Consider the following 23,711-nt stretch of genomic DNA (forward strand, 5'->3'; position numbering starts at 1 on the left):
TCCCAACATTCTAATCCACCCTTCGCATCCTTCCTGTTGCCCTCAGTCCGTCTGTTATGTTGTGGTTCTGCTGGAAAAACCAGCTTCTTGGAGTTTTCTAAGTTAATATATCTCCTATAGCCTTGGGGTTTTTAGGTTACATCAGTTGGTCAGATGACAATGTCATAAATGTGAAGACTATAGAGACAGGGTAGATAGATAGGAAATCCTGTGATCTTAGGAGGTTATGGCAAAGAAGATAGGAAAGCCTAGTGGTCTTCCATATCAACAGGAAGATGGGGAGATGGACAGTGAATAAAGTTATACTATCAGTAGTATGCAGAAAATAACCTGTCAAAGAGGGGAAATTGAAATAGTTTAAAATTTTGGATTGGTAATAATAGACAAAGTATTTCTCACTAGGACTTCTATCTGAAGAAAAGCATCAGTCATGGGGAAGTAGATAAGGATGAGGATGGTACATTATGCTTATGTAATGCTTTCTAGCTGTCAGTTTGTCACACCCTTTATCTCATTTAATTCTCCCAAAAACCTTGTGAAATAATCAGGGCAAGGATCCTTATCCTCCTCATTTTACAAATAAGAAAACTGGGACACAATGAGTTAAATAGCTGTTCTGCATCCAGAACCATCTCCAATCATCCTAATTCATATCTGGTCACTGGATTCAGATGATTCTGGAGAAGAAAGTGAGACTGAAAAAAAATTAAAAAAAACAAAAAAAGAAAGTAAGGCTGGTGACTTAGCCCAGCACCTTCTCACTCAAATCCAATTTACTTGCATGTCATGGCATCACCTCCCTGATGTTATAGTTTCCTTCAAGAACAAAGGACAAATAACAATTGTTAATTGTTCTTCTCAACCAGAACCCAGAAGAGTTCTGTTGCCCACATCTTAGACCACGTGTGGAAATAATTTTATCTATACATATAAAATAAATATATAAATATACATACATGTATGCACACACATGTATAAATTTGCACAAATCAATCAACTCATCTATTCCCAATTCCCTTATTCGGTCAGAGTCCCATAAGACTTAGTGCAGCTTTAAGTTTTAATTAACTTCAGAAGTATAAGAGCTGCACATTTACAAAAAAAACATTTTGAAAGGCTGTTTGCTTGCATTTTAATATAGTATTATATTTCTCACTAAAATTCAAAATAACCTCCATCTTGTGCCGTAAATTACTCTAGGTCAGAGGTATCAAATGCAGCCCACAATACTTTAAAGGGTAGACCAAACTAGATTAAAATATAATTGAGAAATATTTAGCAAAACAAATAAAAATATAGAAGCTATAGATAATATGTGATTTTCTAAATCAATATGTGGCCACCAGAATATTTATGTATGACTTAGCCCGTCCCCTTTTCTATTTGAGTTTGACTTAAATTAAAATTTAAACTAAAAATGAAAGCAAAATTTATTCAAAATTCACAAAACCAAGTAAATGCAAAAAACCCTTAAATTTTTAAGAGATATTTTTGGAAGCTTGCCACATTTATACTTCTTTAATAATTAAATCTTAGAACAACATTGACATTTGAGAGATGTGATATGAAGGCTGTTAAGGGCTGTTAAGGGATTTCCTGAAATTGTCTTTTTGAGTTGTGTTTCTGGAAAATATGGCAACTCAAAAAGACAAGCTCAGGTGACCTCTTAATAATCTTTATCAGGGTAAAATTGACCACCTTTTGTGGGAAATAAAGTAGTCATCAGTTCCTTCAGACCTCTTCTTTGTCTTACTAAGGATTCTGGTGACATGAGTTTTCTTCCTCTCTAGTTCCACCTCAGATTGGTGAGAAATCTCTAATTGCCCCCTTGGATTCCTACCACTATGGCTCAATGCAGACTCTGACGTGCACAGTTTATGCTGTTCCTCCACCATTCCATATCCATTGGTATTGGCAGTTGGAAGAAGCATGCACTTATAACCCTGCGTAAGTACAATCCCCTAGCCACCTGATTGTCCTTTGACTTTGTGGTTTCCTTGTCTAAAATTTCCCCCTCCTAGCAGCTGGAAGGTTTGCAGTAGATCTGTTTTGCTTAGTCACTGAGCCTAGGTTCCCTCTACCTTTCCCTGTTCAGTGTACTTTACTAATTGCCTTTGTTTACTGTAGTCCACTTTGGGGTCGGCTGGCCCTCTGACTCTCTGGGAAAGTTAAAGTCTATCCTTCTCTCTTTTTTTAGGTCATTCTAGTTGCATAGTGGCTAGAGACTTCTTTACCAAACACAGGATATTTTTTATTTATGCTCATTGTTAAACTATTTCTCCTTATGCCAATAAGTTGCTGCATATGATGCCTCTTCTTATCTGTGAGAAAGCCCATCTCCCAGAGGAAGTCTGCTGATTGATATTAGGGAATGATGGAAAGAGCTCCAGCTCTCAATGCCTGAAGCCTTGCTTATCAGGCTCCAACACAAGGCCAGACATCCTTAGGGAAAAAACCCCCCAACAACCTCTACCACCACCCTAAGTCTTCCACTTCCTGTTGTTGTTTTTAAAATGACTACCACTAGCTTCTTCCTCAGCTGCTTGATCATTTCCTACATAAAGGCTACTGTCCTCAAGAAATTCCTATAAGGAGCCCGGTGGTTTTCAGTCTCCCTGCCTTCCTTTGAACTAAATTAACTTGAATTGTCCAGTCTCTGCAATTTATGAATGAAGGTTTGTTCCCAAAATAGCAGCTTCCCTCCAGTATCCTGAATGGATCGACCTCAGCCGAATTGCTAGAACACTTTCCTCCAGTTCTGGAAGTCTGATTTCTATTTGGCACAAAGATCTTGGAATATGATGAGATCCATTTAAAATGTTTCTAGGAACATGCCAACCAACCTCTTTTTTTCCTTCCTGTCCATGGATCACAGTTTAACCTAATTTTTGTCTTTCACAGGCAAGCTGGCTTCGTGACAGACCCCTACACCTGTAAGGAATGGAAAAACATGGAGGATCTAAATGGGGGAAATCCTATTGAAATAATCAAGAATCAATATGTCACAATTGATGAAAAAAACAAAGTAAGTTGAAAATACTTGGACACGAGTAGGGTTTGGTGTTTTTTTTTCATTGAACTCAACTCACCACATGTACAACATTCTTCTAGGGAATTCAAAGACAAAAACAATTTGTTGCCATCCTCCTGTATTTTATATTCTACTGAATGAACATTGTAACAGTGATGTGTAAGAGTTTTGTAGATTAGTAATCCAAATTAATAATGTGTTAGAAGATTAATTACTATTTTAAGTATGGTCTTATTTTAAAGTACTTATATTTACATGTTCAAATTTCTACAACTTTTTTTATATAATAGAGATAGAGATAGTAGGGGGTAGTTTGACAGTGAATTGGGCTTATAATCAAGAAGATACTTTCAAATGCTGCCTTTGACATTTACCAGCTATGTGACCCTGGACTAGTTACTTAACTTTTATGTGCTTAATCCACTCCCTAGGATTTACATATTAAGTTATAGACACATTGCAATCTCCATTGGAGAAGAGAAATATAATATTAGGAATACCATGCCTGAATGAAATAATATATTTGAATATATATTTTTTATCATGATCCACTCCAGCATAAATTAAAATCCTGTATGATGCCTAGCAGATATATTTGGATAGGATTGCTTAGTGGTCACAGCCCTGAACAAGATACTGAGAAGGAATTTATAAATATGTCTTTTAGTCTGAATATGCCCATATTTCTGTTGCTTCTGGCTCTTTTTGACCCCATTTTTGGTTTTCTTGGCCAAGATACTTGAATGGTTCACCATTTCCTTCTCCAGTTCATTTAACAGATGAGGAAACTGAGGCAAACAGGGTTAAATGACTTGTCCAGGGTCACACAGCTAGTAAGTGTCTGAGGTCAGATTTGAACTCAGGAAGAGTCTTCCTGACGCCAGGTCCAGCAATCTATCCACTGAATCATCCATGTAACCTTTGTCAACACAAGATAAGAAATTGTTTGCTTCTCCTACAGACTGTGAGCACCCTTGTGATTCAAGCAGCAAATGTTTCATCTTTGTACAAATGTGAAGCTTTCAACAAAGTAGGACGCAGTGAGAGAATTATCTCCTTCCATGTGACAAGTAAGCATACAGCCTCTGTATGTGCGTGCACATGTGTGTGTGTGTGTGTGTGTGTTGGAGGGGGAGGAGGGGTCTCTACCCATCTGAAAGGAGATGCTAAGCCGTGTTATTCTTTGACTCACTTCTCAATCATAGAAGCTCCATTGCCGGAGAAGATGAGTTTTATCTTGTTCTTTCTGTCACCTAGAAAGTAAACTGATTCAACATAGTCTATATAGCAAATGTAGTATTCACACATGTTCATTGATGGAGATATTATGGTTACTTGCATCTTATTGCGATGTGATGATCAATTTTTTAGATATCTGTTTCAGGCATGTTTGTATTTCATAGCAAAAGTAGAGATTTGACAACTCTAGTGAATTAAAGCTGTGTAATTTTGCTCCTAAACTCACTTAAGGATGTGGGACTCAAAATTACCCTATTGTCTTCAGTATTTCAAGGATCTCTGATTTCATCATTGCAATCACCTGACTGGTGTAGGTCATATCTCATAGTGTTCAGTCTTCGTGAGCTGCTATGGTTAAACAATGCATCACCTTGAGGCCAAGTTGGCAGTGCTCTTTCCATCTTGTAGAATGTGGTGCAACATGTACTTCATGAAAGAACCTTCAAGATCCCCCAGGTCACCTCCTTGTCATGATCCTTTCCCCAAATTGATTGAATAATGTCTAAATCTTCCACTCCCCCTTGTTCTCTGTGGACAAACTGAGGTTATATCATTATATTGTTCTCAGTTTGCTGATAACAGGCTTTTTAATTTCAGGGGGTCTTGAAATTAATTTTCAACCTGGTAATCAACCCACTGAGCAGGAAGATGTGTCTTTGTGGTGCACTGCAGAAAAATCCACATTTGAAAATCTTACCTGGTATAAAATCAACCCAAGGGCTTCAAAGGACCACCTAGGAGAGCTCCCAATGCCTGTCTGCAAGAGCGTAGATGCCCTTCTGAAAATGAATGCTATGGTGCTCTCCAACAGCACCAGCAGCATTGTGACCCTGGAGCTGCGAAATGTTTCATTTCAAGACCAGGGGGACTATGTCTGCTTGGCTCAAGACAAGAAGACTAAGAAGAGACACTGTGTGGTCAGACATCTTACAGTGCAAGGTATGACTTCATCTATCGACAGCAACATCCCAATCAAAGATGCAATGTCTTGTTAAGTATGTAGACCCAGAACCTGGACCCATTCCTTATCATCTTAAAGCTCCCCAAAACAGACCATTGCACATTTATCTGAGGGGGTTTTCTCAGGGCTTGTCTTATTCTATATGTGCCATCTTCTAGCTTGGTAATATTAGCTAATACTCATGAGGCAATAAAGAAAAAAACAGGAAGATCTCTTCCTCTGCCCTGGGTTAGGAGGCTGATACAACACCATAATGATTGTCAGTGTTGACTTATACAAGAACAGGGCAATTGCTTTCCAATGCTTGGGAAGAATGGTGCTACTTTGCTTCAGGCCTTCAAGAGCCATTGGGATTTCCTTGGGAATGTGGCTCAAAGTAGGATGGAGGAAATGGAATGACTATTCTGGGTGAACGGAGAATTAGTGTACATCCCTTGTAGAGGACCAGAGCACATATAGTAAGGAATCTTGCCCTGAGTCAGGGCCACGCAAGCTTGCCTTTATAACCTTGTCTCCTTCCTCCCTCACCTTCCCCCCCTTCAATGTCCCCCTTTATCCAAGAATCCATTGTTCTCATGCATCCCTAACCTCTATTCCTAGCAAATAGGTTCTGTGGAACTCATTCACACTAAGGTATTAATGTATTAAGATGTTACCTTAAGGAGCTATTTCTAACCCCTCAGAATTGTCAGAGAGGATGGCACACATAAGAATGACTCTCTGGTGGTAGAATTTCAGTCATTTTGGGGGAAATGAAGTTTTCCTATGGGGACACCTAGTCAAAACATAACCCATTACAACCCTGGTCTGGATAAAAAGTGATACTGAAGGACTAGGAGTGTAGAGGTGAATCTTATTTGGGGTCTTGGGCATATCTTAAGGACTCAAAGATATTTTTTACTGACTTAATTTCTCTTAGAATAGGGCCAAAAAGGTTATTACAACTGATTATATCCAATATAGCACATAACCAAAGATATCCATATTTTTTGAGCTTTGAAGTGAGGCTGCCTCCAACACAAAATTAGCTTATGTTTTATTATTTTAGGCAGATACTTCTATGCACCTAGGCAAGACAAGGCTGCGATAACCAGAGCACCAGATTGTTTCAGTGGGGAAATCCTCTGGTTAAAAAGACTGACAAGAAGTTGTTCAGTCATGTCTGACTCTTCATGACCCCATTTAGGGTTTTCTTGGCAAAGATCCTGGCTTTTTTAGGTTTGGGATTTCCTTTTTCATTGTATTACGGCAAACAGAGGTTACTAATTAGTGTATGAGACTGGATTTGAACTCAGATCTTGTTGATTCCAGGTCCAGCACTCTGGACACTGAGCCACCAAATTGCCTGGGAAGATTATTATTACACAAATTTTTCTTTCAAATTTTGCTGTACACTTCAGTAGAGACCAGCAGATTCCCATTTTTTTCATGCAGACAAATACCCAGCACCTGCAACTTTTGGTTAATGCAGATGGAGATCCCAAATGAGACATGTGGGTGTTTGGCAAGATTTAGAAACTGCCTTCTTGTGTATTGCTCTTCACTGGAGGCTTTGAGACTTTACTGTGACATCTGCAGGTTCACTGATGACAAAAATGAGTACTCATATGCCACAAAGAATGGGCTTTTATGTCATCCAAACATGTGCATTTATAAATGGTAATATTAAAAAGTGCCTCTGGTGGTTGCCCCAATTTGTGTTGCGGCCCAAGCAAGTTTCAATTTGTTTAGTTCTAGCTCTACTGTACTATGTACTACCACCTTGGCAGGTTTCATTTTGTTGGGAAAAAAAGTTCCATAGTTTTCCAAGAATACTCAGAAGAGAAATTTCCTAAGGACCAATATGTGATTAGATATATACACATTGGTGGAACTGGGCACATGTGGTGAAGAAGTAATTTAAACTCTGCCATTCCACACTGCTTCCAAGACATTCCTGCTAACACAGTTTATTATTAGTCAGACTTTGCTTAGTAAAAACTCATCATTCAGCTGTCCAGTTGCTTTATGATGATGGTGCTTCAAAGCCTCATACATAGTAAGTACTTAATTAATGATTACTGGCTTGTTCTGGACTAAGTATTCACCAAGAATTACCAAATAGCTGAAAGCAAAAAATTTTTTTTCACATACATGTGTCCATATATACATATATAAATATATAAATGCTCGCACAATTTTTTTTATACTGACAGGGCGTGTAGCACCCATGATCATGGGCAACTTGGAGAACCAGACAACAAATATTGGTGAAACCATTGAAGTTTCTTGCTCAGCCTCTGGAATTCCTCCTCCACAGATTACATGGTTTAAAGATAATGAAACACTTATTGAGGACTCAGGTGAATAAGTGACTTTTTGCTCTACTTTTCTTTTTTGAATTTTTCCTGGTGAGATTATCAAAATCCTTGTTGTATTGTGATGTATTATTTTTTCACATATGATTCATTTAAAGGCAAACATTAATCCTGTGTGTACTGGGTTTATTCATTTCATGGATTAGGAGTAGCATTTTTTAAATGTTCTTTGACACTAGTCAAAATCTGAACCTAAAAGTCAGAAATTAATATTTGAATTTTTGTCTTTGGGGGAAGAGGGTAAGAAATTAGGGTCCAAAAAGAGAACTAAATAAGCACGACCATTTTACCTCACCCCCTCAGGAATTGTATTGAAAGATGGAAACCGTAACCTAACTATCGGTCGGGTAAGGAAAGAAGATGGAGGTCTCTACACCTGCCAAGCTTGTAATATCCTTGGATGCGCAAAAGTGGAGACCAGTATTGTGGTAGAAGGTCAGTGGCAAGTTACTGCTACACTGAGGGTTTTGTCTTCCCATTATTTCTAGAATTAGTCACTATCTTATGAAGTTTCTAAACTTTCCTATTCTCACTAGGTAAATAATGTTAGCCAGACCAACTAAGAGTTCCCTTCCCTTTCTGGTATCTTTTATTTGTTGCATATATATATATATATTTACTTTGGGAGGAGAGAAAAGTTCACCATCTTATCAGGATATACATAAAGATGCTACTTTAGATCCATAAAAATATTGCAGCTCATAGAGAACAGACATTTTCTGATTTCCATTGGGTTAAATCTTATTAAAAGGGAATTATAGAAGTGATAAAACCAGAGATGCCTAATAAAATCGATACTTCCAGAAAGACAACTTATACATTTATTTTGCTTGTGTGTGTACACACACACACACATACACACACACAAACATACATACACATGTATATGTAAAGGGAATGTTTTATTTATTTTGAGGAGGAAGATATGGGAGGAGGAAGATTTGAGAGAAAGTGGGAAGATATCGATAGCGACATCAAAAAAAGATGAAATAAGATTTATGAAAGAGTTAAAAAATACACAAACAGAAGGAAATTCAAAAGGGGATGATGACAAGAAGAATCACGTTGACATAAAAATCTTACATTGATTATATACTTTATAAAAACTAACTGTTAAGAGAGATGCACAATTTTAAATACAATTTTTGGAGGGTCTTTGTATATGAAAATATTAATGTTTATCATAATCATAGTTTTAAATAGTTCTGGCATATGTATAAGCCAGGAAGGACAACTTTTGGGGATTTCAGATTAAGAAACGCACTAATGTATCTCTTTATAATTCACTTAGGTAACAAATAATTATTATTAAATAAAAATATCACATTAATATTAATATATTTATGAAGAATTGTTCTTCAAGGACTTGGAGACCAGAGTAGGGATGGGTAAATTGTCAACTGATTTTATTGAACTTCTCTTAATTTGTGGTTAAAAACATGATTCTGGTTCTGTAGTTTCTGGATGACTGCCAGACCTGCTTCGTTAATGGGAGTTTCTTCTCTAAAAACTCCCTACCCTGATCTGAAAATTCAGGCCTGGACCAAAAAATCCAACCTGAAATGAAAAATGAGGGTATGCATTAGTCTACTTTCTTCACTTTTCATATCATAGTAAAATATTCCAGTTAACATAAACCATACTCCAAAGTATATATTAGCCATGTTGCCATTACCTATCAGTGTTTATTTTGCTATTACTTGTTTATCTTTCAGTCACTTCCATACTGCCCTCAACCATCTTCATAGCTTATACCCCAGTTTGTTTTCAGTCTGTACTTAGCTGATAATAAAAGTAGTAATTGCCTCCTTATCACCTCTTCCCTAGTTACTCTTAGATTGAAAATTTCAACTAGCTCTTAAATTTTCCATTTCTTTAGGGTTTTTTCATTTTATAGAATAGTATTCCCTAAACTGCCTAGATGGGACACCCACATCAGTAAAACATTTTGAACAAAACCTTTAACACACATATATTAACTTATTTATACATTATATCTATGCACTACCATACTAATAATTATGTAAGAAAACCTTCCACCAAAAAACCCCAGAAATTATAAAATGAGAAGAAAAAGGTGAACTACTTTATTTTAGAGTTAATAGGGAGCTACTGGAGTTAATAAAATAGAGGAGTGGTTTTTGGTCAGACCAGTGCTTTAGGAAGGAAGGAAGGAAGGAAGGAAGGAAGGAAGGAAGGAAGGAAAGAAGAAAAGAAAGAAGGAAGGAAAGAGAGAATTTATTTACCTCCTACTATTTATCTTACTTTGCAAATATTATTTAATTTGTTCCTCCCAATAACTTTGGTAGGTATGTGCTATTATTGTTATCATTTCCCATTTGATAGGTATGTGCAATTATTATCACCATTTAAAGAAATTGAGTCAGAAGTCAGAAGTTACTACTTACCTAGGGTCTCACAACTAGGAATGTCTGAGGCCAGTATTAAACTTCAATTTTCCTTACTCCAGGAAAAGCCTTCTTTCTATCCACTGTGCCTCCCAGTAGACTTTAGGAAAATCTCTTTTGCATTTGTGTGGAGGATGGATTGGAGTAGGGTGAGATCAGGAGTGAGGGAAAGAGGACAAGCAGAGAGGTGTATTCAGAGGCTATTGCAGTAGTCCATTAGAGAGGTGATGAGAACCAGAACTAGAATAGTGTCTGAATAAAAAGAAGATAGATATAAGAAATGTTGTAAAGTTAGATGTGGCAATTAATTAATTTGATGGGATATATAATTTGAATGAGAAAGAATGAGAATGAAGAATGACTTTTTTTTAGGCTTGGAGTTTGGATAATTGAAAAATGGCACTATCCTCAACAGAAACTGGGAAACTTGGAAGAGGGGTGAATGGGGAGGGATGTATTTACACTTCAAATCACAATCTATCTATGCTTGCTCATTCTGTGTGGTTCACTTTTTCCCTAAAAATTAAAAAGGCCATTTCCCCTCATCTTTAACACTCTTCTACTCCAAGTGATGGGGGAACAGGGTGTGAATGTGAACTGTTTAAAGGAATTTTTTCTACGTGGGTATCTGGGTGGTGGTCAGGGTATAGGTGTCCTTATTGGCCAATATCTAGAAGAGAAAATAAGGGACCAGGAACTTAGGAAGACTGCCATGGGGAGAGTGAAGTAATGATGGTGGATATGATAATCCCTGAAGTGGGGAGTATGGTTGTGATGGAAAAAATGCCAATGAGTAGTTATTATAAGTTGGTCGTAATGTGATCCACATCTTCCAACCTTCCAATTGGTTGATCATTCACTCTTGGGGTCATGGTGTGCCCCCTAGTCCTTTGAAGGCCACTCTACAACAACACACAAATTCTACTTAGATTGTCTTATACCACCTTCTCTCATCTATTCCTCTGTTTTCCTTGTAGAAGCTTCAGTATAAGGAAACACTTCCTAAGAATTAGAGCTATTCCCAAATAGAATGAGCTAACCAAGTGGGACTTTTCCCTCAGGCAAAGCCTTAGACCACTTTTGGAGATAGGCTTGGTGTAGGTTAGACTGGATGACCTGTGAAGTATTTTCCAGCTTTAAATTTATGATTTCTGAATAGCTATTTCTTAGAGATAGAAATGATTCCCCATTTTTTCTGATTTATTCATTCAAGTTTCTACTCTCTATTCCCTTCACTTATTCTAGGCCCTGGTTTCTTTAAGGAGATTGTCCTTTCTAAAAATTTTAAACTTCCCCAAAATATCAAAGCATAAATTAACAAAATCAAACTTATTTATTTACACAATAATAAGAATTTTTGGTTTCTAGTATCTATTATTTTTCTTTTACTCTTTCATTTAATGTCAGTCTTTTTTTTAACATTTCCTATATTTAAATCCTTTATGGTATTTTACATTTATCCCTAATCACTGTATTGCTTCATTTTGGATTTCTTAATACCGATAGTTTCCTTGAATAATTAATATGTTTTCAATCTTTTCCATTTACATTTGTGAGCTTTGTTAAAATTAGCCAATCTTGTAAACTAACTCCCAAGAAATTACTTGTTTTGTCTCTGTTCAGCAACTCATTATATTTATTAGCAATGAACTTTTAAAATTCAGAAACATTAAGTAAGAGTTCAATCACATCAGTGACTTTCCATCTCTTTCTAACACATCCAATTGTTTTTTTTTCCAGGTGCTCAGGAAAAGACAAACCTGGAGCTCATTATTCTGGTTGGCACAGCCGTGATTGCCATGTTCTTTTGGCTGCTTCTTGTCATCATCCTCCGGACCATTAAACGGGTAACAAAACCATTTTCCTGCTGTCCCATATGCATTGGTTTTCTCTGACAAATGGAAACTGACTGAGGTTCTTTGTGTTGTTTCTTCCCATTGTTGTTGAATCAACAGGGACATTTTTCTTTCAATGCTGTGTCATTCTTGCCTAGTTTTCTAAGGACCTAGCCATTGGACTTTAATTGATAGAAGCCAATAGAGGGGAAATGTGCTTGAACTGTCTTCAGTTATTAAGACTCAAGAACTTAATTATGAGCCCTGTGGGAGCAAGAGGGCACTCTGGCACTAAGGTGCTAGGGGTGCATTGTGATGGCTTTCAATCTCAGTGAATTTTTACTGGGAAATGAAGCACTGGGAATGTGGCCACACACAACTACCAATACCCTCCCCCTCAACCCAATGCACACAAGACAATGTGGTATATGTGACAGGGAAGGGTCATATTTTCCAGGCCAATGGAGGGGAACTAAAGACTGGATACTTGTCCATCATCATGGATCCTGATGAGCTACCCTTAGATGAGCACTGTGAACGCCTTCCCTATGATGCAAGCAAGTGGGAATTTCCCAGAGACCGGCTGAAGCTAGGTGAGTTTCCATATAACATTAATTGAAGATAAAATTTACCAGGTCACATTCTCTTCTAGGGAATCTAGATTGAAGATATTAGAGGATACATTTACATAGTGTCAAGGGAAGTCTGTACAAAAGATAGGGATTATGCAAATCTGGGTGAGGGATATTTGGCCCTTTTGGTTAATAGTTAATCAAGAAACATATCCTAAGTGCTTACTATGTTCCAGATATTACATTAAGTGCTGAGTATTCAAAGAAAGGTCAAAGATTGATCTCTGCTCTCAAGAAACTCAGTCTAATGGAGAAGACAACATGAAAATAAACAGTACATCCAAAATATATAGAGAGTAGGTGGAAGATAATTTCAGAAGAAAGACATTTGTGTACCAGGGTTTGTAGAGGAAGGAGGAGGGGACTCATTAGGAAGGTAAGATTTGAGCTAAGTCTTGAAAAAATACAGTGTAGCTATGAGGCAGAAGTGAAAATGTAGAACATTCCAGATATGAGAGACAACCATCAGTAGATGAATTGTCATTAGTTAATGGAAAAAGGTCAGAGCAGCTGATCTTAGGATGAATAGAAAGGAGTAAGCTGTAAGAAGACTGGAAAGGTAGGAAAAGATCAGGTTTTGAAGGACTTTAAATACCAAATAATTTTATATTTGTTCCTAGTGGTAATAGGAAGCCACTGTACTTTATTGAGTAGGAAGAATGACATGGTCAGATCTGCATTTTAAGAAAATCATTACAGCTGAGTAGGGGAGAGAGACTTGAGGCAAGGGGATCAGTTAGAATAGTCCAAGTGAAGGGTGATGAGGACTTGTACCAAGGTGGTAACTATGTAAGTGGACAGAATTAGATGTATATGAGAGATGTGAAAGTAGAAATGACAATATTTTGGCATGAGGTGATCATTTAGTTTTTTTGTGAGGAATTTTATTCATTAATCCATGCTATTTGAGAATTAATTTAAATAACTGGAAGTGACTAGACTGAAGAAGAGAATACTTACTAAGAACATATAAGTTACCTTCAATTAACAAGCATTTCTTCAGTGCCTAGAGCACTACTAAACATTGAGGACACAAATATTGAAAATGAAATAATCTCTGCTCTCAAGGTACTAGCATTCAATTATCTGAAAGCAATCATGTGGAACTGGGGTTGGATTTTTTTTTTCTGAAGCAACAGGAATTCAGACTTTAAATCTTCCTTATGATCAGAGCTGTCCATAGTAGAATGAATTGTCTTATTAGGTAATCTTTTAGCAGAAGATCAGTTTGTCAGAGCAGTTATGAAGAGGTTTCTTTCTCAGATATGGGTTGGACTAGAGAAGATCTTTTCCATTCCTAACTTCTGTAGTTCATCCCTTGAGTAATTTGACTTAAACATATTTCTTCTTTTGATGCTAGGCAAACCCCTTGGTCGTGGGGCCTTTGGCCAAGTAATGGAGGCTGATGCCTTTGGAATCGACAAGACTGCAACATGTAGAACAGTTGCTGTCAAAATGCTAAAAGGTGAGGACAGAATAATAGTATGATGTTTCCCTCCATTTGCCTGTCCATTCTTCAAATTAGATGATAAATTGGGCATCTAAGTTCCCTACAATAAAGGGTGAGTAGCCAGTAGAGTCACTTGAGAAAACCATTCAGGGGGGAATGTTGCCAGCATTCAAGTAAAGAGAATAGACATTTTAGATTCTCTTGATACTTTACAACTTACCATTTTTTAAAATTTTATGTTTATAGAGGGAGCAACACAAAGTGAACATCGAGCCCTCATGTCTGAGCTAAAGATCCTCATTCATATTGGCCACCATCTTAATGTGGTCAATCTTCTTGGTGCTTGTACCAAGCCAGGAGGTAAGAAGCTGCAGGTGATTCTGACGGTCTAATTTTGAGATACCTTCTCTCACAAACCACATGCATAATAGAAGGCACAGATGATGAGAGGCAGTTGTGATGTAGGGGGAAAACACAGCAAATTTGAAGTCAGGAACCTGCATTGAAATCCTAGATTTACCAATGACCTTGGATAAGTCATTTAAAGTCTATGAGCCTCGGTTTCCCTATCCATTAAAAGGGTATTATAATACCTTCCCTGCTTTCTCTATAGGCTTGTTCTGAAGACTAAATGAATAATTTAAGTGTTTGGTAAATTATCAAATGCCATATATAAATCTAGGCTATCATTAATCTCCATTACCAGAGTTGGCCAGTAGGTGATGAATGGTTTGTTATTTGGAGTATCCATACTAATGAAATAATAAATTCTCAAAATGTTATTATTGCTAGAGCTGAAATGACTAGTAGAAACACATTTTTGGTGATCTTGAGTCTCATTCTTAAGCTAAATAAAATGTAACTTCTTCCAAGGGAGAAACAAAACAAGATGTAAAAAATTCTCAAAGAATTTTGCAATTTTCTTACAAACTTATTTTATTCTTCTATATATTATAGACAAGAATGTACATATCTTCCCCCCCCCCATGATAAACTTTTTGAGAATGTGGACTATGGCTTCTAATTGCCTTCTAAAAAGTTCAATTTAGGCAGTCATATACTTCACAATCTAATACCATTTGCCATAGGAAAAAACCTTAAGCCTAGGGTCTTCTGCCTCTCTCAAAACACTTTCAGGAAAAGCTAACTCCCTCATGCCCAATCCTAGCACATATCTTGCCCCAATATCTCCTCAGTTTTGAAACCAAATTCTGTTATTTTTTCCTCTGGACCCACTATCCATCCCAATAACTTTCAGATCAAAGTGCCCCTCCCTGGTTATGATTCCCCTTTGAAAATGTTATCTTTTTCATTAAAATATAAGTTCCTTAAAGGCAGGGACTGCCTCTGGTTCTGTTACTTACATCCCTAGAGGCTAAGATGGTATTTGCTACACTTAATAAATGCCTTTTCATCAATTCATTTTTTTTAAATTTTTAAAATTAAAATTTTTTTATTTAAGGCAATGGGGCTAAAGTGACTTGCCCAAGGTCAGACAGCTAGGTAATTATTAAGTGTCTGAGGCTGGGTTTGAACTCAGGTCCTCCTGATTCCAGGGCTGATGCTCTGTCCACTGGGCCACCTAGCTGACCTCATCTGTTCATTTCTATCTTTATCTCAACTCTTCTTGCTCTTCACTATCCATATGCTTCCCTTTTCCAAGCGTCCTTGCTTTAGATCATGGTGTTCTTTATGTCTACAACATCCTTGCTACTCTTTGCTTTTTGAATAGCTGACCATTTTAAAAATCCCACTTCAAGTGCCATCCCCCCCTCAATCCTGCTCTGATGACCATGGTCAACAATGATGTGGCACTGGCCTTGGATTCAGGAGGACAAAAGCCACTTACTACCTGTATGACCTTGGGCAAGTCACTTAATCCTGATTGCCCCACATCCCCAGGGTCATCTTCAGTTGTCCTGATTCATATCTGATCACTGGACCCAGATGGCTCTGGAAGAGAAAGTGAGTCTGATGACTCAGCAAAGCATCCCCTTCACTCAAATCCAGTTCATGTGCTTGTCATGGCATCAACTTCCTGAAGTCATGGTCTTCTTCAAAAATGAAGGATAAACATTGTGGGACATATGATAACTCTGTCACACTTCTCTTATTATACACTTATCATTTATTAGTATCTTCTATAGTTTCTTTGGAGGGGTCTTAGTCCACTTTTAGACCATAAGTTCCATAGGACAAGGACTCTTCAGACTCCACACAAAGGAAATGCTTAGGCATTCTTTATTCACCTTCTGTCTCCCTCATAATCACATGCCTTGAGATTTCAGAGACAAAAGATAATAGGGAAAAGGGAAAAAGGAAGGAAGAAAAATGGGAAAGAATGATAGCAGAAAAATATTTTTTCCTTTTTAAATATATTTTACTTTCTGCAGGGCCACTCATGGTGATTGTAGAATACTGCAAGTTTGGAAACCTGTCGACTTATTTAAGGAGCAAGAGGGATGAGTTTATCCCTTACAAGGTATGACAAGCATTCTGTGGAATTAATTTGAAATAGAGAAACATCATGGGGTAATAAGCATTACTTTTCCTGTTGAAATTCCGTGAGAAAATTATCAGGAACAGAAAATTCCTGTAGTTGTGTTAGAGACTCCTCCCATTTCTTCTTGGATGTTTTTAGACTTTCCTTTTTACCTTTGGGGAAAATAATTCTCAGGCTTTATTTGGGTGACATCAATTTACTGACCCATACTAGATGGGAAAGAAGCCTGTGGTAGGAGTGACTAAGGAAAGGGAAGGACAGTTCCAGCTTATTCTTCTTCAGTCTCAATCCTATTTAGCATCTCAGAAGAGGGCGTCAATTCCTTTCCAAGTTGACTTAGAATGTTGGGAAGTGTGACAAAAAAAGAATGGGAGATGACAAATCATTTCTTCCTTTAATTGAAAAAAGAAATGAGGCTTTAGGGAATATCCGTTATGAGTTTGACGGATGGGCTTTCTCAGATTTTTTTCTTTTAAACTCAAATTATCATATTTCTACAAATTGGCATCCATCTCTTCTTGGGGAAATTATGTTTTTGTATTTCAGGCATCTTTTTATGACTATGAATCATCTTTTGAAAATTCTGTCCTGCATGGTGATTTAAACTTTTCTTTCTCAGACCAAAAGTTCACGGTACCGACAGGGAAAGGACAACTATGTCGGGGAAATCCCTGTGGACCCTAAACGCCGATTGGACAGTATCACCAGTAGTCAGAGCTCAGCAAGTTCAGGGTTTGTGGAGGAGAAATCCCTCAGTGATGTGGAGGAGGAGGAAGGTAAATTATTCATCTACTGCTCCATTTTGCTTTTACTTATGTGCCTTTGGGGAAAGATAATGGGAAAGTGAACTCCATTGGAGAGCCTCTAATTATAAACAGACCACTAGCCCTCTGGTGTACTGCCTCCACTCAGTCTCAATAAAAATGTAGATGTGGAAATAGTTAAGGCTATAAGATGAGATGAGCTAATGCTCTTTTAGAAGGTGACAAAAATAACCCTCTAGTTTTAATTTTGAACATTCCAGAATGAAAATCTGTGCCCTTGGAAACAGACAAATCCTTAGTAGGTAGTTCCATAGCCTCTTTTTTTTTTTAACCAAGGAATCAGGTTAGTACTATGACTATTAAGAGAGTGAGATTTACAGTGAGGGTTCAGCTCAGTGTGGAGCTGCCTAAGTCATAGCATCATCTTAGATGACCTAAGTCTATAGGCTATATTTACAAATTAACAAATAATTGACATTTATTATGAGGCAGCATTGGAGAAGTGGATTAAAAAACTGGAATTTAAATACTGGATCTCACATACACTAGCCTTGTAATTTTTCAATGCACCAACTAATTCAAGATTGTAAATTGCGACAAGGTATCCATCTTCATTATTGGAGAGAATTTCCACACTAGATATTCCTTACACTATAACTTTCTGGATTGTAAATACTAATTTCATTGGGAAAATATTTCCTTTCACCTTATTTGACTAGAGATACCTCACTTGTGAAAACTAGAGGGAAAATCATTGGGAACTTGGGAGAAGGCAGTTGTGTCATTGACTGGGTTTTCTCTGCATTCTCTTATTTCCCTGACTCTGAAATGTTGCAGTTTTTATTAAAGGAATTCAAATATTTTAAGGAAAAACTAATTCTGTTCCCAGAAGAGGTGTCATGCATGGACCCCTGCTATCCTCATCTCTTAAAATTTAGGAGAAGCACAAAATTTGGGAGTGGTGCATTTTGATTTTACTTTTACTTTTTTTACCCATTTGCAATAACAACAGTGGAATTATCTGAACTCATCCTGTGCTTGAGAGAATAGGTTTTACCCAAAAGGCTAGATTTTTTTTTTTATCAAAAATAAGAAAAAAAGAAAGGAAATGCAATTGGTTTTCCTTTTGTCCTTAGGAGATTATCTCTTATTCTGTTAGCCTTTATCCTACAGAGGCTTAGAGAGAAGAAATTTAATAAACTTGGATATTATTGTTTTATTTTTAGACTTTTCAATATGATACTATTATTTATCACTCTTGGCACAAGAACAACAGGAAAGTATCTAAAGCAATAAACTTACCAAAAGAAAAAGTTATTCTCAAACTCCCCATTCTTCATTTCAATCTTACCTTTCATCTCTCTTCCAGCTCCCAAAATATGAGAACATATTACTAACTCATATTTCACCCTGAAGGCACAAAGTGGATATTGTAATTTTGTTTTAAGAATTCTCACTGCTATTAATTATTTTAGTTCCTGTCAAGGAGTTACTATTGTTGCACTAATAATCTAAGATAACAGAATATTGTTCACTGATGATTGTCACCTTGTCTTTTCAAACAGCTGCTGAAGACTTGTGCAAGAACTCTTTAAGTTTAGAGCATCTTATCTGCTACAGCTTCCAGGTGGCCAAGGGCATGGAGTTTTTGGCATCACGCAAAGTAAGCAATATTAGTGGGGTGCTAGGATTAATTAGGTCAGCTGTGCCATAGTAGAAGTAATAGTAATGGTGGTAGCAACCACAATGGTTGTAGTAGTCATGATAGTTATGGTTATGGTGGTGGTCATGGTGATGTATGAGGTGGGAGTGGTATAAAGGTATAAAATAGTAGTGGTTGTAGTAGTAGTAGTAGTAGTAGCAGCAGCAGCAGCAACAATAGCAGCAGCAGTAAAACTTGTAACTTTTGCCCAGACCTGCAATTGGGGAACTACCAATGAGGAAATTCCCTCTATCATTGCCTATCAGTTGTGTATCTATGACTTACCATTTTAGGTCAATATTACTTAATTTGGAACCCCAGGTACCCAAAGGGTTCTGTAGGTAGGATTTATAAACTCGGATGGAAAAACAAATCACATCTTAATTTTTACTGACTTCTTAATGCAATTTAGTGCTTCCTTCAATTATTTAAAAACATTTTTCTTTAAAGGAGTATATAGGCTTCCCCTATAGCCAAAGGGACCCATAACCCTAAAAGGTTAAGGACTCCTGTCTTAGAGAGTCTTCTAGGGGAGTAGGGAGTTAAATAATATGCCCAGGGTCCTACAGGGTCCTTTATATTTTCTCACACCACTAAATGGAAAATGAAGAGATGCCAAATATTCTATTTATGGATTGTAATTCATTCTTGAGTCTTATGAATTTTGAAAGAAAAATTGAGTAAGAAAAGGAGCCTGACTTGGAATCCTGTGGTTCTGTGAGACATCAAGGACTTGGGGGTGGGGTGGGGCTATTTTTACTTTATCTACAGTCATCACCACCTTCAAAAAGCATTTATTTGTAGTATAATTAAAACCGGGAAGGACAGATTTAAGATGAGAGATTAAAAGAGCTAAAATTAGAAATCTAGGCTAAACAAAGCCTGAAGTGGGAACGTGCTGGACTACAAATATCAGAAAGCAGGAGAGCAATTGGTTGAAATCATCCCTATTGAAAAGACCACAAAATATGATTAAAATTAAACAAAAGAAAAATCTTGACTTTCTGGAAAAAATTGACAGTCAATAAAATCTCTCTGACTACTTTTGTCTCCCAGTTAAGATTATTTCTTTATCTTTTCCACTCAGAATCTCAGACTAGAGGAATAATCCATAGCCCAATTTATTTTTCTAAGTTTAAAGTCTTTCAGAGCCTTCTTACAGCTTCAGGCATTTCCTGCTGGTCAGTCCATGTTTTCTCCCTGCCCTGGAAATGAGACAGGAAACTGGGTGTCTTGTGGGGTCTTTCTGAAGGGGAATAAACTGTTCCTTGGGTCCCTTTGCCCTGGTGGAGAATTTGAAAAAGTCTTTTTTGTTGTTGTTGTTGTAGTTGTAGCATTGGTTTGGTTAAGACTGGAGAGTCAAGTTATTCAGACTTCTTTGTCTATGAAAAGAGCAAATGTTGAACTCTGTCTCTTGGCATCTGTAATATCATCTGAGTTATCAGAATAAATAAAATAACTCTTGTGCTAACTGGTAGAACTTATTCCTTAAAATTCTGTATTCTGCTCAATCCTTTTAGGAAACACAATTGGAGGCTTTTCTGGCAGCAAATAAAAAAAACACTTTGTAATTAAATTAAATTTGGTAGGCTTGTTAGAATGACTGTCCTTTTGACCTTGTTATCTATTTTCTCCTAAGATTCTTTGTTATTTATGATGATTTCTTGAGGTAAGATAATAATGATAGATCATACTTATATAATACTTTAAGTTTTGCAAAGTTTCATACTTAAATTATCTGTTTGATCCTCATGGTAACCAGGCATATAGTAGCATTTATTATACACATTTTACATATTTTATCTGAATCTTAGAGAGAGTTAAGTGATTTGCTTAGGTAACATAACATAGCTTTTAAATATTTCAGGTGAGATCTTTCTGATTCTAACTTTAGGTTTTATCCAATATGTCAATTGCCTCTCACAGTCCTCAGTTTTGCTTTGAAAAAAAGAAAATCTTCCCTATTCCTACATTTTTCTCCTGTTATATTGAACTCTTCAGAGAGATAGTTCTGTAAATGGGTGAAATTATAGCACCCATCTGACAGTATGAGAATAGTAAGGTGCTGAAAAAGAAAATGATAAACTAGTATCTTCATCAAGAAAACCCCAAAAAGAGGCAGGAAGAGTTGAACACCACTGAAACCACAAAACAACAACAAATCTCATTGTTGTAGGAATCAAATGAGACAATTAAATGTAAAATAATTTGAAAACTTGAAAGTTTAATATTAATATTGATAAGCTAACATAAATATAAATTAGAATTCTTAAAGTTCTATCTATCTTTCCACTAGTAGTAGAAAGAAAAAAGCTATAACTACTGAAAGCAGAAAATTAAATGGTTGTGAACACTGAATAAACAGTTCAGAATGGAAGGTTGCCTTCCTCTCCCCACCCCACCCCAATAAAAAAAAAGCAAAAAAAAAAGAGGAAAGAAAGAAGAGAATTCAAGGCATAGCCAACATGACCCTTTTTTTTTTTTAAAAAAAAGTATACTAGGGATTTAACTTTATAATAGGTTACATTTAGCTTATCAAACTTGTCTGAGAGTACAACACTTCCCTATTATAGGAGGTCCCTTGGAAACCACCCTGAGAGATCCACCACCAACCAGCACCAACTGGTTGTGGAGTAGAGAAGCTGAGTGGATGAGCCAAAAAAGGGTACCTGACATCTGATGCCTGTGCACTCATTCAGAAAAAATCCCATCCTGGCTACCTGGACTGAAGTTGTTAACTATATATAGTGCTTTTTTGTCCAGAAAAGCATCTAGCAGAGGGAAGGGGATGTGTGGATGTGACCGAAAACACATTCTTCATTGTGGCCAAAATAAATCTATTCATATTTTAACCTGCTCTACACCAGCGTCATCAAATAATTTAATTACCAATTCCCAAGGGCTTGGAATAGTTATTCATTAAGCAGATGTGTGGGTAGATTCAACTTATAAATTCTTTTTTTTTATGTTGATAAAACCATTAACACCTTCCTTGGTAACCAGTCTCTTTTCTGATGTGAGATGTGAAGTATGTGGTTCCCCTTGACCCCTCCAAAAAAGGTTCCAGATTTTTATATTATTTGACCTCAGCCCATGAGGTTGCAGCAGATGTAAAAGAAATCAAGTGTCCAGAGACAAGACCTAACACACACAGACACACATGCTTTCTTCTCATTGCAGTGTATCCACCGGGACTTAGCAGCTCGAAACATCCTCTTGGCAGAGAAAAATGTGGTCAAAATCTGTGACTTTGGCTTAGCCCGGGACATTTATAAAGATCCAGATTATGTCAGGAAAGGAGATGTAAGTTATAAAGACAATCTACTATTGCTGGGGTTGGAGGAGGAAGGGGAAAGGCTGTTTTAAAAACAACAGAGACCTTTTTTGCATTTCTTCAACAGTTTCTAATTATTCTTCTTATGGCCTATAGGCTCGACTGCCTTTGAAATGGATGGCCCCTGAAACCATTTTTGACAGAGTATACACAATTCAGAGTGATGTGTGGTCCTTTGGAATTTTGCTCTGGGAAATATTTTCCTTAGGTAAGTCACCTCTTTTTAACCCATCTGGCCTCTGGCTATGAAAACTAAGAGATGGAAGCAATGGGACTCATGTCCCACTGTCCCCATGTCTATTTTTCTGCTTCATTGAGCAAGGCTCCATTTCATGCTTGAATAGAAATAACTAGAAATATGAAGATGAATAGTAATAGCAATAATAACAATAAAAAGAATTTAAATTTATAAAGTGGTCACAGTATTTTACATGCATTATCTCTAGGCATAGTATGAAGAACATTGACTTTGGAATCAGAGAATCTAAGTTTGAATCTCTGCCACTTATTATGTATGCATGACCTAGGTCAAGTCATTTGAAGTCTTGACCTCAGTTTGCTCATCTGTAAAATGAGATATTGGACTAGATGACTTGAAAGATTGCTTCCAAGCCCTAAGTCTGAGTCATTCAACCTCTGTTTGCCTCAGCTTTCTCAACTATACTTTCAGAGTTGTCAGGATAAAATTATATAATGATTGTAAAATACTTAATATCATATGTGGTACACAGTAGGTGATTAATAAATGCTTGTTTCCTTCCTTCCTGTTATCTTCTATAATAAAAATGATGTGTACTTCCATAGAATTTTAAGATTTATAAAGCACTAACCTCACAATAACCCTGGGGAAAAAGGTAGTACAAAAAGAGGAAATAGAGGTTCAGATAGATAAAGACTTTTAACAAAAATTACTTAAGCATTGAGATTTGTAGATGAATCCAGGTCTTCAGCCTCCAAGGCAATTATTCCTTCTGTCTTCAGTACTTCAATTTAGTAAGGTAGATGAAAGGTAAGAAATAGATCTCATTTGCATTTTCTTTCTAGGTGCCTCCCCATATCCTGGAGTAAAAATCGATGAAGAATTTTGCAGAAGGTTGAAAGAAGGAACCCGAATGAGGGCTCCTGAGTATACTACTCCTGAAATGTAAGACTTCCTCAAATACAGGCATTCCAATGCACTCCACATCTGCAATGCCCATTTCTATTACTCTTCATAAGTGAAAAAGGCTCCCTTAGAAGGTCTTCAAGCAGAAGCTAGATGATCAAATGTTGGGTCTGTTGTAGTAGAGATTCTTTATTGAAGTATGGCTTGAATTAAATGAGATCCTTTCTAGCTCTGAAAATCCATTATTCTCATTTCTACTCAAAGAGTTCTTTCCTTCCTTTACTTTCTTTCTTTTTTTCCCCTCAAGGTTTTGATACTAGTTTATTAACTTCCTTTACTTTCAATAGCATATTTTATCTGTACCATTTATCTCCTTATGATTCATTCTCA

The 23,711-nt window shown here is 36.8% G+C and overlaps 1 protein-coding gene across 2 annotated transcripts in view; it reads left to right on the forward strand.

Moving 5' to 3' along the window:
* KDR (kinase insert domain receptor) overlaps nt 1-23,711 on the forward strand; it is a 49,504-nt gene that overhangs the window by 14,335 nt on the left and 11,458 nt on the right. For both annotated transcript variants that reach the window (XM_074229413.1, XM_074229414.1), the window contains exons 10-25: nt 1,791-1,947; nt 2,902-3,025; nt 3,993-4,101; nt 4,868-5,209; nt 7,427-7,573; nt 7,892-8,023; nt 11,737-11,843; nt 12,289-12,424; nt 13,824-13,928; nt 14,160-14,273; nt 16,307-16,395; nt 17,036-17,192; nt 18,746-18,843; nt 22,063-22,185; nt 22,313-22,424; nt 23,261-23,360. In XM_074229413.1, the coding sequence (XP_074085514.1) occupies nt 1,791-1,947; nt 2,902-3,025; nt 3,993-4,101; nt 4,868-5,209; nt 7,427-7,573; nt 7,892-8,023; nt 11,737-11,843; nt 12,289-12,424; nt 13,824-13,928; nt 14,160-14,273; nt 16,307-16,395; nt 17,036-17,192; nt 18,746-18,843; nt 22,063-22,185; nt 22,313-22,424; nt 23,261-23,360 (2,152 nt within the window). The remainder of the gene's footprint in view (nt 1-1,790; nt 1,948-2,901; nt 3,026-3,992; nt 4,102-4,867; nt 5,210-7,426; nt 7,574-7,891; nt 8,024-11,736; nt 11,844-12,288; nt 12,425-13,823; nt 13,929-14,159; nt 14,274-16,306; nt 16,396-17,035; nt 17,193-18,745; nt 18,844-22,062; nt 22,186-22,312; nt 22,425-23,260; nt 23,361-23,711) is intronic.

This window comes from Macrotis lagotis, chromosome 3 (assembly GCF_037893015.1).
Source record: "Macrotis lagotis isolate mMagLag1 chromosome 3, bilby.v1.9.chrom.fasta, whole genome shotgun sequence".
In the NCBI taxonomy this organism is placed as follows: Eukaryota; Metazoa; Chordata; class Mammalia; order Peramelemorphia; family Peramelidae; genus Macrotis; species Macrotis lagotis.